Source organism: Athene noctua, chromosome 11, assembly GCF_965140245.1.
Source record: "Athene noctua chromosome 11, bAthNoc1.hap1.1, whole genome shotgun sequence".
Classification (NCBI taxonomy): domain Eukaryota; kingdom Metazoa; phylum Chordata; class Aves; order Strigiformes; family Strigidae; genus Athene; species Athene noctua.
Window position 1 is genome coordinate 19,098,641 of NC_134047.1, and position 15,266 is coordinate 19,113,906.

Sequence of the window (15,266 nt, forward strand, 5' to 3'; positions counted from 1 at the left end):
GAAAGGATCTTTACATTATTATGAAGTAATAGTTACTTCTGAGGTTTCAAATCAGAAAGCCTCCTTTCCAGATTAGGAATCCAAAATGAAGCATTTCCTCATTTCACTAAAATTATTTCTTATGCAAGGAGAATTTGGACAGACTGTGAAACACAGATTTCTTCACTCAGTAATACAAATTACTGCTATTGACTTTTCATGCAGTATAAAACTCTAAGCATTTTATAAGACAGGTAAACACAGGTAACTATATACTATAAGTAGGATCTGGCATGGAAAGACAAACTCCTTGTCACTAAAACTAGTAGGTCAATGGAAACAGAAGGCAAGGTGAGGTAAGATCAAGTGGTCACATTCCTAGAAGTTCCTTAAGTGAACAGAAAGATGCAGAAATATTTCTTAGATATGCAGGATACCTTTTAGGAAGCAGTTTTCTCCCCCCCCACCGCCCCATCCAAGTCAACCTGTACAAAACCCTTCCATTGCTTCTTTTGTCACATCACCAAAAAAACATTTTCCCAAAATAATGTGTTCTCCAAGAGCAATTACTTCCCCCTATGAAATATTTAGTCCAGAGATGACCTTGTATTTCATGAGTACAATCTACCCTAGAAATCTTAAGCATAAAACACCTCTAAATGCTGATAACTGCCATTTACATCATACAGTATTTATTCAGCTGCTTCTTTCCCACGTGACATGAATATCCACAGTCCCTCAATGCTTTAACTGATAAATTTATCTTAAACTAACTTTAAATACTTGGAAAATATTACAGAAAATACTCTTAGAATGAGCCATATAACAATTATAAATCCACTATCACTTGATGCTAATGTACATTTTGAAATTTCTAACAGACCTGAAGTTATGAATGAGCAATTTTTAGTTGTTAGTACTATCATATTCAGATATGTCAGGATAAATTTGGGGAAGCAAGCTTCATCAGTGTCATTTCAGTAAAGGCTGAAGAGTTTGATCTGGCCTTCTCCACAAGTATACCTACTTCCAGAAAACTAAAAAAATTTCAGACAGTCAATTTAAGTCTAGACAGAAGAACACGAAGAACGTTCACTTCAGTAAAACAAGGTAGAAATGCTTATAGTATACAAACCAATAAGATGAGTAAAATCCACATCCATTCTTCCTCTACATTTAAAATCTGGGTCTGTGCCACTGGAGTGCAATACTATCTGTGATACGCATTCTTCTATTATCTTGTAATACTGAGGTCTAAAAAAGAATGCATTGTAGAAGATAATAAGATCATGAACTATCATTTACGCAAGATGGAGGCGGGGGGGGAAGAGGAAACCAACTCAATATATGCATTACAAAATTGTCAGTAAAACAATCAAGTTCAAAGGACTTAATTGTATTCTGGCTACTAAAGCACTGTTGTCACATTCTCAGAAATATATCTGAAAAAGTTCAAGACCCCACAAAATACTGTGCACTTTTCATTTATCCTTTGTCAGACAGTAATCAATATACAACACCTATACCATTTTCAATCTACACTATAAGAATTATTTAGCACATTCGCAACACAATGAATTCTACCATTGGCAACAGTACCAGTATTCAATTACTTCAAAAATGAGTTACTCTTTGTTTGATATACATCTCTACAAAACATCAAGAACCTCTAAGATTAAGGGGTTCTGTGCTCAAAATCATTAGTTCTTACCAGTACAAGGTATTACATCTCAATTTCACATAGCATTGAGCTCTCAAAGTCGGAAAAAACCTCAAATTTAAAATTATATTCCCAAGTTTAAAATTTAAAAAAGTTATAAAAATCAAAGATTTCTCCAGCTACATTTTACTTAATTTTATCACTTGCATACAAATTGTTGATATCATCCCATTACAACAAAAGAATTACTTCTAAAAACAAGATTTTGCTTGTGGTGCTTCGACACTGCTAAGACACCATGAGGTGCACATAAGAGAAGCTTACATTGAAAATAGAAGGTACAAGACCCTAGGGAAGTATTTTTGATTACTAGTTATACAACTAACTTCCCAGTTCTTTGAATTCATGAACCTATGAAACTTGAATGAAGGAAAAAGAACTCAACGAGTTAAGAGATTTTGGGATGAGAGTGCTAGAATAAGGTTCAAGTCTTTGAAATAGCATCATTATATTTAACAAGATACCTTCAGTATTAACATTGAGGAGAAAGAAAACTAACACATCAGTTACAGCACAACTTCTCATGTACAATTATGAGGTACTCAGGGTCTTGATTTCTATTCTTCCCCCAATCCTCTCCAAAAAAAGTCAAACGTAACAGCTGACACTTACCGGATATAGTAATCATTCCTAATGAGAAGGAAATGTTGGAGAATCGACAGGAAGTAATTTTCAGAAGAAGTGTCTTTCAACATATTATACAGCAGATGAAATACTTCATTCACATCAGTGCAAACATTGTTAAAGAAATACAAGGACTTAAAAAAATAAAAAAACACCGAAAAACACAACACACCTAAACAGCAAACAAAAACCCACCACATCCTACACCCAAACGAAACACAAATAAAAACCCCAAGAAACAATCCACAACACAACACCCACCCCAGTTGCCTAGATGTTCATATTGTTGAACTGCTATCATTATTAGCAAATATCCTTTTTCCACTGAGATTATCCACAGAAACTGCCTCCTGTTTAACAATTAAGACTTTTCACTACTACTCAGAAAAATTCTACTACATACTTATTATAGATTCCTGTAAACATATTTCACACAAAACTTCCATTTTCATTCTGAAGTAAGCCAGGTTATTGGCTAAGACACACTATAGTCAATCATTTTAATTTCTTGAAAGAAGAAAATTACATGTAATTACCTGTTCTGTAATGCAACAACACTACTTCTTAGTGATTTTATATTCCTCTCATTGGTTGCATAAATCATTCCACTGCTGCTAAAGTACCAACTACTCTTAAACTGCAAGCAACTGTTCTCAACTTACGTAACTTTAAATTTCCTGCTTCTTCACAACTAGATAAGACATGCACCTTTAGTGCTTCAAAACCTACTATAAACTTTGTTCCAACTTTGTTATCAAAACTCATTTTTTCTTCAAGCTTACAATCTTCTATGGAGTGTAACTTTATATCTTCATGTATTACAAGCCCGAGTTTAGCTTAGTAGATGTTTTTTATGAAAAATTAAATCAGTTCCCAATGACTTACATTTGACATGCAAATTTAAGGACTAATTTCCTAAAAAAATTTTTATGGAAAAACAAGCGGAAAGAAATCAGCTTGAGAAAGTCCCCAACAAGATATGCCAGTGTGACAAATGAACTGCATGTAGAGCATTCTAACTTACGTTTCATAACATTATTAAACAAGGCAACAAGTTGTAACACCATTTCTATAAAGGATATTCCATTTCAGCTCTGATATCATTGAGACGATGTGACAGTTCAATTAAGTCTTCTTCTTTGTTCTCATCAAACACTTTCAGCTGAATATCAAGCTCTTCATTATCCTTATCTTTCAAGCCCTATTTTTCAAGGCATAGTAGATCTTAATTTTCCCTTTTTTAAAAGCAAGATTTCCCCCCCTTCAAAGATTATATCATGACAAAATATAAAACATTAACCTTTGGTAACTCTGTGCCTGGGTTTTTTTATTATAATTACACAGCTGAGAGAAATTAAGGCAAACTAGCAGTGAATATAGCAGGTATGGGCTACAGAACAAATATGAAGCCTTCTAATTGAGTTGAGTTCTCTTAACGGGACATAGTTAGCAGTTTATGCTTGCAAATGTCAATAGTTTCTGTTAAAAAATAGCATAAGGATATTTTAAAACATTAATGAAAGTGAATTTAAGATGCCTAAAGAAGTGTAAAAAAGATATGCTTACAACTTCTGTTATTAAGTTTACCTAGATCATTGCATAAAAACAATAGTGCATCGATACATAGTTACAATGTAAATGAAAAAAATCAAAACAAAAAATTAGTACTTGGAGGAGAGAAAAAAATTGTTTTTCTTTTAAGAAATACAAGTAATTTCTCTAATACACTTAAGTACAAGTTTAGCTTCCTATCAGGCAAATCACAGAAAAGTGAAACTAGCTTCTAAGCCTTTAGTGTGAATGCACTTCACTCTTTAAATGAAAATTTACCTAGAATTGTTGTAACTGGATATGAACAAACTGAATGGCAACTGTGTAAATTCCCCAAAAAGTAGAAACTCCAACTAATTCTAATGGCTGAAAACTAGAGAAAGCTAATGTGAATCTGGACAGATTAAGAAGGAAAAACATGGATCCTCCTCCTGACTGTTTTCTTTTCAAGATACTCTCACTTATACATTCCTTGAAAATTTACCCCTAGGCACAGATATGAGCATGAAGTCTTCTTAAGATGCTTTATCATTAAGACAGTTGTTTTCTAATGCAAAAACCCCTCCTCTATCTTGGACATTCATTCCCTGCAGAATTAATGATCTGATCTCAATGTGTATGTTGTAATTAATAACTTACCAACAAACAAACATCAAGATGGTATTGAATATTTTAGTTGATATTACAGCTTACGTGAAATATTAGTTAACCTTACTAGACAGAATTTCAACACAATAGCTTTGTAGAAAAGATTGTTATCACTAAACATTAATTACTTTTGAACTCATGTATCTGTCAGTAACTCTATGAAGTTTTCAATCATGATTTATTACAATTCAGTTTATTTGGCACCTAACACACCCCCCACCCCCCCCACCCCCCCACCCCCCCCCCCCCCCGTTCTTAAGTTTTTCATGCATTCATTGATTATGTAAACTAAATTTCATGACATGAAAAAACCTAAGAATTCTTCAGGCTTTCAGATATTCTACAGCAAATAAAGACAGCAGATCACATTAATGCACGTACATGATATAAAACCTAAGTACATGCCCTAAGAAAAATCAACATATGCACAACAGTAACAGTTTCAAAGCTCTATGTGCTAAAAACTGAAGGTTTTTATTCTTGACAAATGGTGGCAGTTCAAAACTTTGTATCTTAAAAGTCACACCAGTATAAATTCTGTTTCATAGAAGTGTAAGCAGGCACTCTTTCTCTTATCCTTTGTTAGAAACTGTTGAGTAGCTTAATTATACATATTCTAGATGTAAACATCAGAATGGTATCTTGGTTAAGAGCTATAAATCTACCCCTAAATCCCAAATATTCATACACAACTACCCCTAATGGCATACTTCTGTGCAGCTGCATGCAGACATGCAGTCCCAAAAAGAATGGACTCACTTAGATTATTTTTTTTTTCCTTAAAAACTCCAAATGCATTTTCAGAATGTAGATTAGAGAAAAACAGATTTCACAGAAAACAGGAGGAACGGCATATACAAAGGAAGTTAATCCAAGATTGGTTCCACAGCCAGACTCACGTTCACTGCATGTGTTTTGAGCTCATTACACTATATCTGACTACCCTAATTTATTTCCTAACATATTGACTTGTCTCAACTACCACTCTGGTTTACATAGCTAATGAAAGCCTAAATTTTCAACTATGCAGATTGGATTGACATAGTTCTTTCCAGGTCTGACCTTCCCCACTCCTAATCTCTCACATCTGCTTCTGTCAGTAAAACAATTCGATTATCTTCAACAATCACAAACAGTTACCTGTGATCAATTCCCATACAAAAATGACTTACAGGCAATATTTTCTTCAGGCCACAACGTAAAAACTCGTTTCTCAAGTGTATCCTGAAATCAAGATCGTCTGGAGATGTAACAAGTGCATTGATGAGCTGCATACATGCTACCTGTTATCAGAAATACAGGCAAAAACTTTCAGTATGCATAGAATGACAATAAATACTGTCTTTGACTATTTCAGTTTAATTATAAAACCAAATGTCAAGAGGTGGATATTATTTATTATGCGGCACACATGCAACACTTGACTTTGGTTAATTTAAGCAAAGTCAAATACCCTTCTGTTTTCATACGTCAAAATTGTATCACAAAGGGTCCTTCTTTATTTCAGAAAGTTATTCCCACCCTACAGCTCCACACTGCAACTTCTTTGCTTTCTTGTCAGTATTCTCCAATTTGTAAACAATCTATTTTTACAGTAATAGAAATTAAAAAAAAACACAAAACAATTAAAAAACCCACACACACCCCCATACACAAAATAATTCACATCACCAGGTGTCTTTTCTACTCCTGCACAGCACTACTGCAAAATGTCTGAAGTCTCAGGATACTGACTAATGCTTTAATTGAACAGCTGTGCGCTTTAATTGATTTACTTTAAAACAGGTAGACAATAGCATAATGCCAAAAGTGCTGATACACATTAAAAGACTAAAATGGGACTCCAGGGAAATACCAGGTTTGGTGGAAGATGTTGACTGCAAATAGAAGTAGCATTAGAGTAGGTAAATAAATAAATAAATAAATAAAAATCAATAGCTGCAGAGAAAATAAGTTAGATGAAAGCACCCTTCCTGTTTTAATTACACTCACTACTTAGTTTGAATGAAACGCCTTATGGAGTCTTAAATTTCTATTAAAATCCTCTTCCAAAGGCACTCCCTTTATATAGCTGCATCTTCAGATAATGTAGTATCATCATGCTCGCTTGAATGATTCTTGTTATTTTACTACTATGACATAACTTAACAAGCCAAAGTACATGTCCAATCTGAAATTAATAGAGAGAAGAAGTGCCATCTGCTATGATTGCTTTTGCCAGAAGAGACTCTGGCTTAATGGCTTGTACTAATACATTACAAGTAAAGAATGGTTTTGTCAGAAACAAGTTAATGAGTCTTGCAATTCTACCTTTACTGATGTATAAGTGAGGTTTCGGCAAGGAGTGGGCAGGAACGTTGTGTGGCTGGTTTTGTTTGTTTTAAATCAACAAGGTCATAAAGTAGGAGACAACTTCAAAATTTATTCTGTTGTGATAGCACTATTAAGATTAGAAAGTCATTTATAGAAACTTATTGAACATCATTAACTTATCAGCTTTGAAAGAACTACTTATGGTAAACACAGTGTCAAGACAACTACAGCTGCCATATATTTAATCTAAAAATGGAAAAAGGTATCCCTTCCATGCAAGTATACCTGCTCTGCATGCTTTCTACTTTTCCATATCTTTCAGCCACAGTATCTTAGTAATACAAAATCTGACTATAAATACTGTATTATGAGAAGGAAATAAGTCAAAGTCATCCTTTAGTAGGATATTCAACCACTTGGTCTCGATGCAAAAACTTACACTTAGAAAAACAAAGCAATTAAAAAAGCTTGCATTCTGACAGCAAACAAAGTCTCAGGCTATTCATGTGTACACACAGATTAAAAAACTCTATCCACTGACACATAAGCAGCAACGAACACGTGACACAGGACATGGCTCAATGAACACCACTAGCACAAAATACTGTTTATTTTATTTATCAAAGTATTTTTTAAAACTCACTGAATTGTCCCTAGAAACCTACCAATGGCTGATGAAGGGCAGATGTCACACACCAAGGCATGCACAGCTCTTGTTAACGAGTAGCAACACTATCCTGCTGCACACTACTCATCTCAAAAGGTACCCTGCCAAAAATGCACACACTCCACCCACATCTCTCATAGTTCTTATACTTTTGAATATTTAAGAGGCTGCATATACTGTTACCAAAAGTCCTAAAGTCCTAGCAGCAGTAACACAGCTGCATGTATATCTTACAGTTTTCTTCTCAGTGGAAGAAATCTGCATACCTATCCCAAGGAAACAGTGTTACATTTTATAATGAAAAGACTCAAAAGGACAGGTTAGCATAAAAAGTAAATTACTATACTCTACCCACAGGGTAATACCGCTGTAGTAGCTGAAGTAATTTTTTTTCAAGACAAGGTTTCATAGAAGCTCAAAGATAGTTACATTAAGCTATGTGTCTATCTTCAGCTGACTATTATAAAGCCAGTATACTGAACGTGAAAGCTATAAAAAAATTATACTTGACACTTACCAGTTTTGACTGTAGCTTTTTTCTGCTTAATGTAAGAGGATGGCTGTGTTGGTTGACACTGAGCTTTAAATACCTAAAACTAGCAGTTTTACTTCCACTCAATTTACTTCTATTAATAAATGATTAATGAGTTATCACTATCCTTATATCATTAATTTTTCATAAAAAGGTCAATCATTCAAATTTACCCGAGATTGGCTAGGATTTAACCTAAGTTGTTGTTACCAGGGAGAATAACAACATGACCAAAATTCTTCATAGCCAATAAAACTTCCGATTGCAGTTCCTAGAAAATTTCAGTACAAGAAAACCCTTCAAAATACTTAACGATCTTAAGATCTATGCTTATTTATTTCTTCATTCAGTAATATTACCAAAAGGTGAACAATACTTGAAGTATGTTCCTCATACAGATACCTCAAACAGTAAGATATGTGAAGTGTGTGCTCAGTTAAGACATTCCAGTTGTGGTTCTAAATTGAACTCAAATACTCACTTCAGGACCACAATGCCAATCTGTCCTGTCTTTTTACAAATATAATACTTCGATGGAATCAGTACAGACCCATAAGTACAGGAATTTTTGTTTACTTTGGGTGGGGCAAGACTGGGGGAAAGAGAGGTGCTTAAACAAGAAATTTAGTACTTTTTCATGACTCTTCCCAAAACCTAAAATATATACAGGGTGAATTGCCTCCAACTCCTTAAACTCCAACTTCCTCAGGGTTCAGTAGCAACAACTAAAACATTTCAGAGGACAGACTGAGTGCTGGATTTTTATAGCTCCATTAAACCACACAAAATTCCCAGTCAAGAAGATTAAGCATTGACAAATAATCAAGTGCTTTCACAGACTTACTACCTGAGCGTGACATCTGTTATCCAAGAAAAATAATATCACTAATTAGATTCTTTTAATTAAGGATAAGACTTTTTAATCCTATTTTGGGGGCAAGGAAGTGAGTTTCTTGGTTTCATACCATTAACAATTAGAAAAAGTAGAATCAGCAGGCCATTTCTATTTGTATTTCTTCCTTTACTGAACACTGGAATAACAGTACTGAAAGATTTTACTGATAATTTAAAGATCATTATTAAATATGATTATATGCTATATCATATCATATGATATATGATGATAAAAATAAGTGTTAAATAATATTTAATATATTAAATAATATATTTTTTAAACAGAATTTATTATATAAAAGCAAACCTACCTGCAGTTGTAAGAATTCATGGTTTTCCAGTCCTTCAACAATCTGAGAAAAACGTTCCCTATTGTGCCTTTCAGCAGCAGTTGTTATAGCACCTAAAAGCTTGTCCAGACTAAGAGAAAGATAAACTGTCAAAAAGCATGCCAGAGTCCTTTCTCATTTTAAAGATACTTAGCCTGCTATTTACACAACTCAAGACTTCAATGCACTGAGAATCTAAATGCATTTAACTACACCTATCTGTATCAAGGTGAAAACAAACCAAGAATCAAGTGTTAAAATATCTACAAGATTAATGTGGGGAAAAAAAAAAAAAAGGTGAACAAATCTCCAAAATATTGTGACATTCAGCTAAGAAACAATCAAGGAGTCACTACCTTTGCAAGATTTTATCTAATTTAATCTAATAATCTTTTCAAAAAGCAAAAAAGTTTTATCTATTTATTGCATAGAAGACAGAGAGTTTACCATTTTTAACCTTCATTAAACTAGCACACCAAATAATTCCAAGCAAACATATGTGAAATTATTATCCTTGTTTTAAAAAAGATCATGGACATGTGCTGTATAATTCCATAACTTGAACTACTCAAAACTTCATGTATAAATACAAATATTTTGCTGCTGTCAAATTTATTGGTTAGGTGGAGACATGATATTTTAATACAATCCATACATATATTTATTTCTATATTATTGTCTTCTAACTAATAAAAATCCTAACACACGGTGTCAAATCAGTAATTTTCAAATACAGTAATATCACCTCCCATCCCAATGGGAGATGTCCCAGTCTCAATTCTCCCCACAGTAATAGGCCCATGCCAACATAAATTGTTCTAAAGTGTCTTTAGAAGTGACAGTTTTTCTTGTGGCAATTAAAAGTCCACAATTCCTGATCATACTCAGAGATATATGAAATAACTTCTTTCTTTCAGCAGCCATTTATGAACAATTATGGCTCATTACGTCTTCTCTTCTCTATAGTAAGCAATCATAGTCCTTTCAGACCTTTCACTTAAACCACAGTTTCAAGACCTCTGCTCACTTGCTTTTGTCCGATTTAATACTGGATTAATGCATTGGATTATGGGAAAATCTCTTTTCATTTAAACTACATTAAGAAAGTAAAAGCTTAACAGGTTGCATATGTTCCAATGACAAGTGTTCTCACTTGTGTCTAAACTGACAACTCATGGGTATAAAAAAAAAAATTTTTTTTCAATATCTTACTTACAGATTTTCCTCTCCAACTATGCAGATAGCAGAAAGTATTTTCACTGTTTCGGTCATCATGTGTGGTTGCTTTGGATCAATTGCTCTTGCTAACAAGAAGAGACTTCTTTCATCTCCTAGGATCCTTTGCAGTCCGTACTTAAAGAAACAAAGAGCTTTCAGTGAAAAATTTTATTTGCCTCGAATATTCATCATCCTCTCTGGGCTTCAGATGCTTAGAGATCTTCACACACACGCACCCCCCTAGATGAAGTTTGGCAACACTCTACTAAATCCTTATGGCTATTACTGTTCAGGGACACAAGTCAGTCTTCTTGAGCTTAATTTGAGGCTTTCTCCTATGAAAGTAAGTCAGTCAGCTCCTATGAAAGATACTGTATGTTGTAGAATCAGATATCCACCAAAAGATAAATCAGTTTTTGTTTTCTATATGTATCTGGAACACCTCAACAGTATGAAAAATTTGTTCATTTCTTTTTCCCTGGAACTGTAACAGCTCCTGGCAATTCAAAATAGTATTTTCCACACAATGACCAATAGAAGTTGAAATTCTTTCTTGAAACAACTATCTTCTTACATTTATTCTATGTTCTGTTTCACTTTCTGTACAGATAAATCAAAAACCACTCATTTATTTAAAAGTAGCATTATTTTTTATTTTCATTTTCATTAACTACAGGATAGTTGGTAAATCAGATATCTGATTGTTTGAAGTTACACTTTAAGTGTAGGAATAGCGGGAGGGACATGTTTAACTATTTTACTTATCCCACTTCATCAAGCAGGCTATTCTGTGAGATTTTACTGAACTGAGTAACAGTAATTAAAAGTAACTTCAATGCACAGTTGTATTTGTTAAAGATGGGGGGAATAAATCTTTATAACAACACTTTAGATTTTTCTATGAATAAAGTAAAATTACAAGTTTAACACATCAACTTCTAGAAACTCACACTTTGTGAGGATCAATAACCCACGTTAAGAAATAAGTTAGATACAACTTAAACTAGGCCTAAGTTTTATCCTTTACCCACTACCTACTAACTCTAAAAAACTATAGCTAAAAGGAAATTAAATCATACTGCAATCATGTGATAAGTACATTATATTAACACAACCACTCAAGTATTGAAATATGAATTTAGAAATATTTTCCTTTCAATTTCATGAGCAATTAATTTCCAAACTCACCTTATATCCATACTATCATCCTCTGTTTGACAAATATTTTGCTTCCAAAATTATATAATATTTAACAAAACTAAGACAAAACGCATATTCAGAAAGGTTTATGAACAAGACTCTCAGCAAAAAGTTATACTAAGTTTAAGACCTACATTTCAAGTTGACAAGACTCAGCTGACACTAGATATACAAGCTTTCCTTCTTTTTCTGAGATTCAACATGCTACATAGATCTTTAAGTCAGCAACACACAGTAATGCTACAATCATTTGAATGTAAAATATTTCTTACTTTGTTGTTCATAAATGCTTTGAGGCACTGGATAAGTTTATGTTGATTCTTCTTATCAATACTTTCCTGCCTTGAAAAGGAAGAGGTAAACGTCAGTACAAACAATCTTCACAAACTGTCCCGTCCCTCCCTTCAAATGATGCAAGTTCTTACTGTTTCTTGTCCAGAAGTTTTTCCAATGCATCCAACAGAAGTCCAAGACCTTCATGCCCAAAATTGTTAACCCAGCTGGCAAAAGGAAGAAAAATGCATTTCATTATTTCTTAATCAAATGTACAACTTTTAAAGTTATGTCTCCAATACTGCTTCTTCATCTTCATAGATGCTGCTTTAAGTCGCACTTCCGAGGAAGACCTGATCAACCATTCAGACAAATGCTTAGTTCCAACAACTAGAAGTTGTTGAAAACTACTGTGAAAGGTGAGGAGATATTGTACACAGTCGCAAACACTTCACTTACTCTTTTCTACTGTGCCAAGAACTACTTTCTCATGTCGATAATCATTAGAATAATTACTCTGCTAAAAAAAAAAAAAAACTAAAAAAAAAACCAAAACACACGACCCTTTATTGCTTAGCAAGAACAGCATGATGAAAAACACAGCAGAAATTATTACTTACCTGACTGGATTGCTAGTTAGAGACACTCTCAAAGACTCTAGACAATTAAGAAGCTTTTCCTCTGAAATTCCAGATCGCAATTCATGAATATATTCTTGCGATGACAGTGTACATTCATGCTTGCTGTTTTTCAGTCCACCCTATCGCAGAAAACAGAATGCTGCTTAATGTTATGCTGACCACAGTAGCATTTAGATGGTAACAAGTAAGGCCAATATTCCTGTGTGAATTTTAAAATCAGTTTTCCCTACAAAACTATTAAAGACACCTGACTTGATTTTAATAAATGTTTAATAGTTTAGGTTTTTCATCACAAGGGTAAATATTTTTCTGGTATCTTCTTCACTGCTTTGAGTAAAGTGAATGTACTACATCTTGGACATAAAAATTTAACTCCATCACTCGGTTGTATTATAATATTTAACTGATATACACTCTCATTTAACATCTACTTCACAAATACTGTATTAGAAACAACCATAAACAGAGAGACACAACAACTCCCACACTTGTTATTAAGCTTGTCTGATCATTCCCACTGCACCTAACTTCCATTTCAAAAAAGCTGTGCATTATCACTATGGGCATATCCTTACACTAACATTAATTCTCTCTTCTCCAAAAGTAAGGAAGAAGTTAAGACACTGAAAATTACTTTGAAAAGGAGCTGGTATCCACCAGCTGTTAAATCAGTGCTTTTGAAATCACGCAACTGCATGACTATTTCTTGCTGTACCATGTTTCCATGTCTAGTCACTAATAGAGATCTCTAGAGGATCTTATTTGCTACAAAAGAATCATAGTGAAGATTTGACAAAGAGATCATCTCCCCGCTCAAGTGTCATCACAGAAGAATAACTGCCTACAACGTATTTCAGTACTGAAATTCCTGATAATCAGTTTTTAGACCGGTAGTATTCAAAACCATGAACAATATACAAGACGTTTTACCAAAGAGTGCAGCTAATCTTTTGCACAGCTCTGACAAGCTGCAGAAAAGTAGGCTTATCTCAGAAGAGTGGTTATGATTAATATAGAGTTCCTAAAGCTCCTTAGCTCTAAATGGTCTGTTGAAGAGAACCAGATAAACATGTCATGCGTCTCAAGGCAACATGGAAAGTGCCTGACCTAGAATAGGATTTATATGTATTTGGTTTTAATTGTATCAGGAAATTCTCCAACTACTGCCATCTTCTAAATTGTCTTTCAAAAAGCTATACATGTTACAAAGTTTCTGGTTTGTTCTACTCAAATTCTTACCGTCCATTTTGCAAAAAATTACACTAAATACGGCTGATGACGAAGTAGCTTGTCTACATTTAAGTTAATGATTTTGACAAACATACATTCCAGTATTAATGCATATAACAGAACTATGTAAATTTTCACAATAAACTTTGATTGTTTGTCCTCACCTCAACAAAACAAAAATCTGACACATATTGTTAATGCATTAAGACAACAGTGTCTTCTGGATGTTTCTTGCTGACATGCACAGCACCTTCAGCTGGACAACGTGTGCCAGTTATACATCAAAGGACCAAGACAGACAAAAGATGAGTAAATAGGATATAAATGAACCATCAATGTCACTGTCAACCTCCTAAACAAAGAGGTGGTCTTTCACCAAAGGAAAAAATAAATGAATGGGAAGAAGTTATAAGCATAGGAACTAACTTTAAATCAGATAGTTACATTAGTACTATATATTAAAAATCATCATAGATAAAAATAAGTCATCACTCTGAAGACTATAAGGTAAAGAACTAGAAAACAGGAACAGCTTTGTGCCATTCAGTGCATTGGATGAAAGATGAAAAAAGATTGTATGTGGAACTAATGTACACCATCTACACAATACTGGATACAGGTTTTGTTATTTCAGACAACAGCCATTCCCCAAACCCTAAAAGAGAACATAAATGCTGCTGTAAGCCACAAAATCTATAAAGAGATGAGATAATGGCAACTTCAAGCAAACATTACATGTTAAGCTGGACCCTGAAAAGCACTCCAGAAAGCAAGATATACTCGTTTTTGGAAAAAAGATTATTTCCTGTGGTTAGCCCTTCCACTGTGGTCTGCCGCAAGCTCCAAAGAAGATCCCTATTCAGATGAAGCACTGAAGGTCTTTGTTACATTTCCTTTTGTATTTCAACCAAGGTGTGCTCTCACTGCCTTCTCTTTCTATGCATCGAGGACATCAGTGAGGCCCCTCTCCTCTGTCTAGCCCCTTGTTTTCAGAAGACCTATGACTCCCTCAAAAACAGTTAAATAGGTCAAAAGTTAGAGGAATTGGCAGCATGATCTCTTCAGTCTCCTTTACCATCCCTTACAGGACAGCTTATTTCTTCATTGTTTTTATGACTAAGCACCTTTAATTGCACAGCAATAAGGAACCATCTCCTCTTCCTTCCCACCCCCCTCCAAAACTGATGATCACTGAAGATGGCTTATAAAAATCTCTTCTCAAAACCTTCCACCCAAATACTCCACTTATGCTAGAGAATTCTCAGCTTAACAGGATTACTTTCTGGTATTTTCTGCAATCAACTTTTCATCTCAATCCATTCTTACCTCTAGCCATGCTAATTGGAGTGCTAGAATCAGGAGTTATTTCTTTTATTTCCCTATTCAAAGAGAGTTTTATTGGAATACTACTTTCACATAATGCTATGCCTTCACATGGATCAATTTT

General features: G+C 34.1%; 1 protein-coding gene across 1 annotated transcript in view; it reads right to left on the reverse strand.

The window, feature by feature from the left end:
• Positions 1–15,266, reverse strand: part of DIAPH2 (diaphanous related formin 2) — a 249,059-nt gene that overhangs the window by 202,543 nt on the left and 31,250 nt on the right. The window contains exons 6-14 of the mRNA XM_074914772.1: positions 12,569–12,708; positions 12,101–12,175; positions 11,948–12,017; positions 10,474–10,610; positions 9,240–9,348; positions 5,695–5,805; positions 3,406–3,524; positions 2,312–2,428; positions 1,115–1,233 (exon numbers count right to left, since the gene is read on the reverse strand). Of these exons, the coding sequence (XP_074770873.1) occupies positions 1,115–1,233; positions 2,312–2,428; positions 3,406–3,524; positions 5,695–5,805; positions 9,240–9,348; positions 10,474–10,610; positions 11,948–12,017; positions 12,101–12,175; positions 12,569–12,708 (997 nt within the window). The remainder of the gene's footprint in view (positions 1–1,114; positions 1,234–2,311; positions 2,429–3,405; positions 3,525–5,694; positions 5,806–9,239; positions 9,349–10,473; positions 10,611–11,947; positions 12,018–12,100; positions 12,176–12,568; positions 12,709–15,266) is intronic.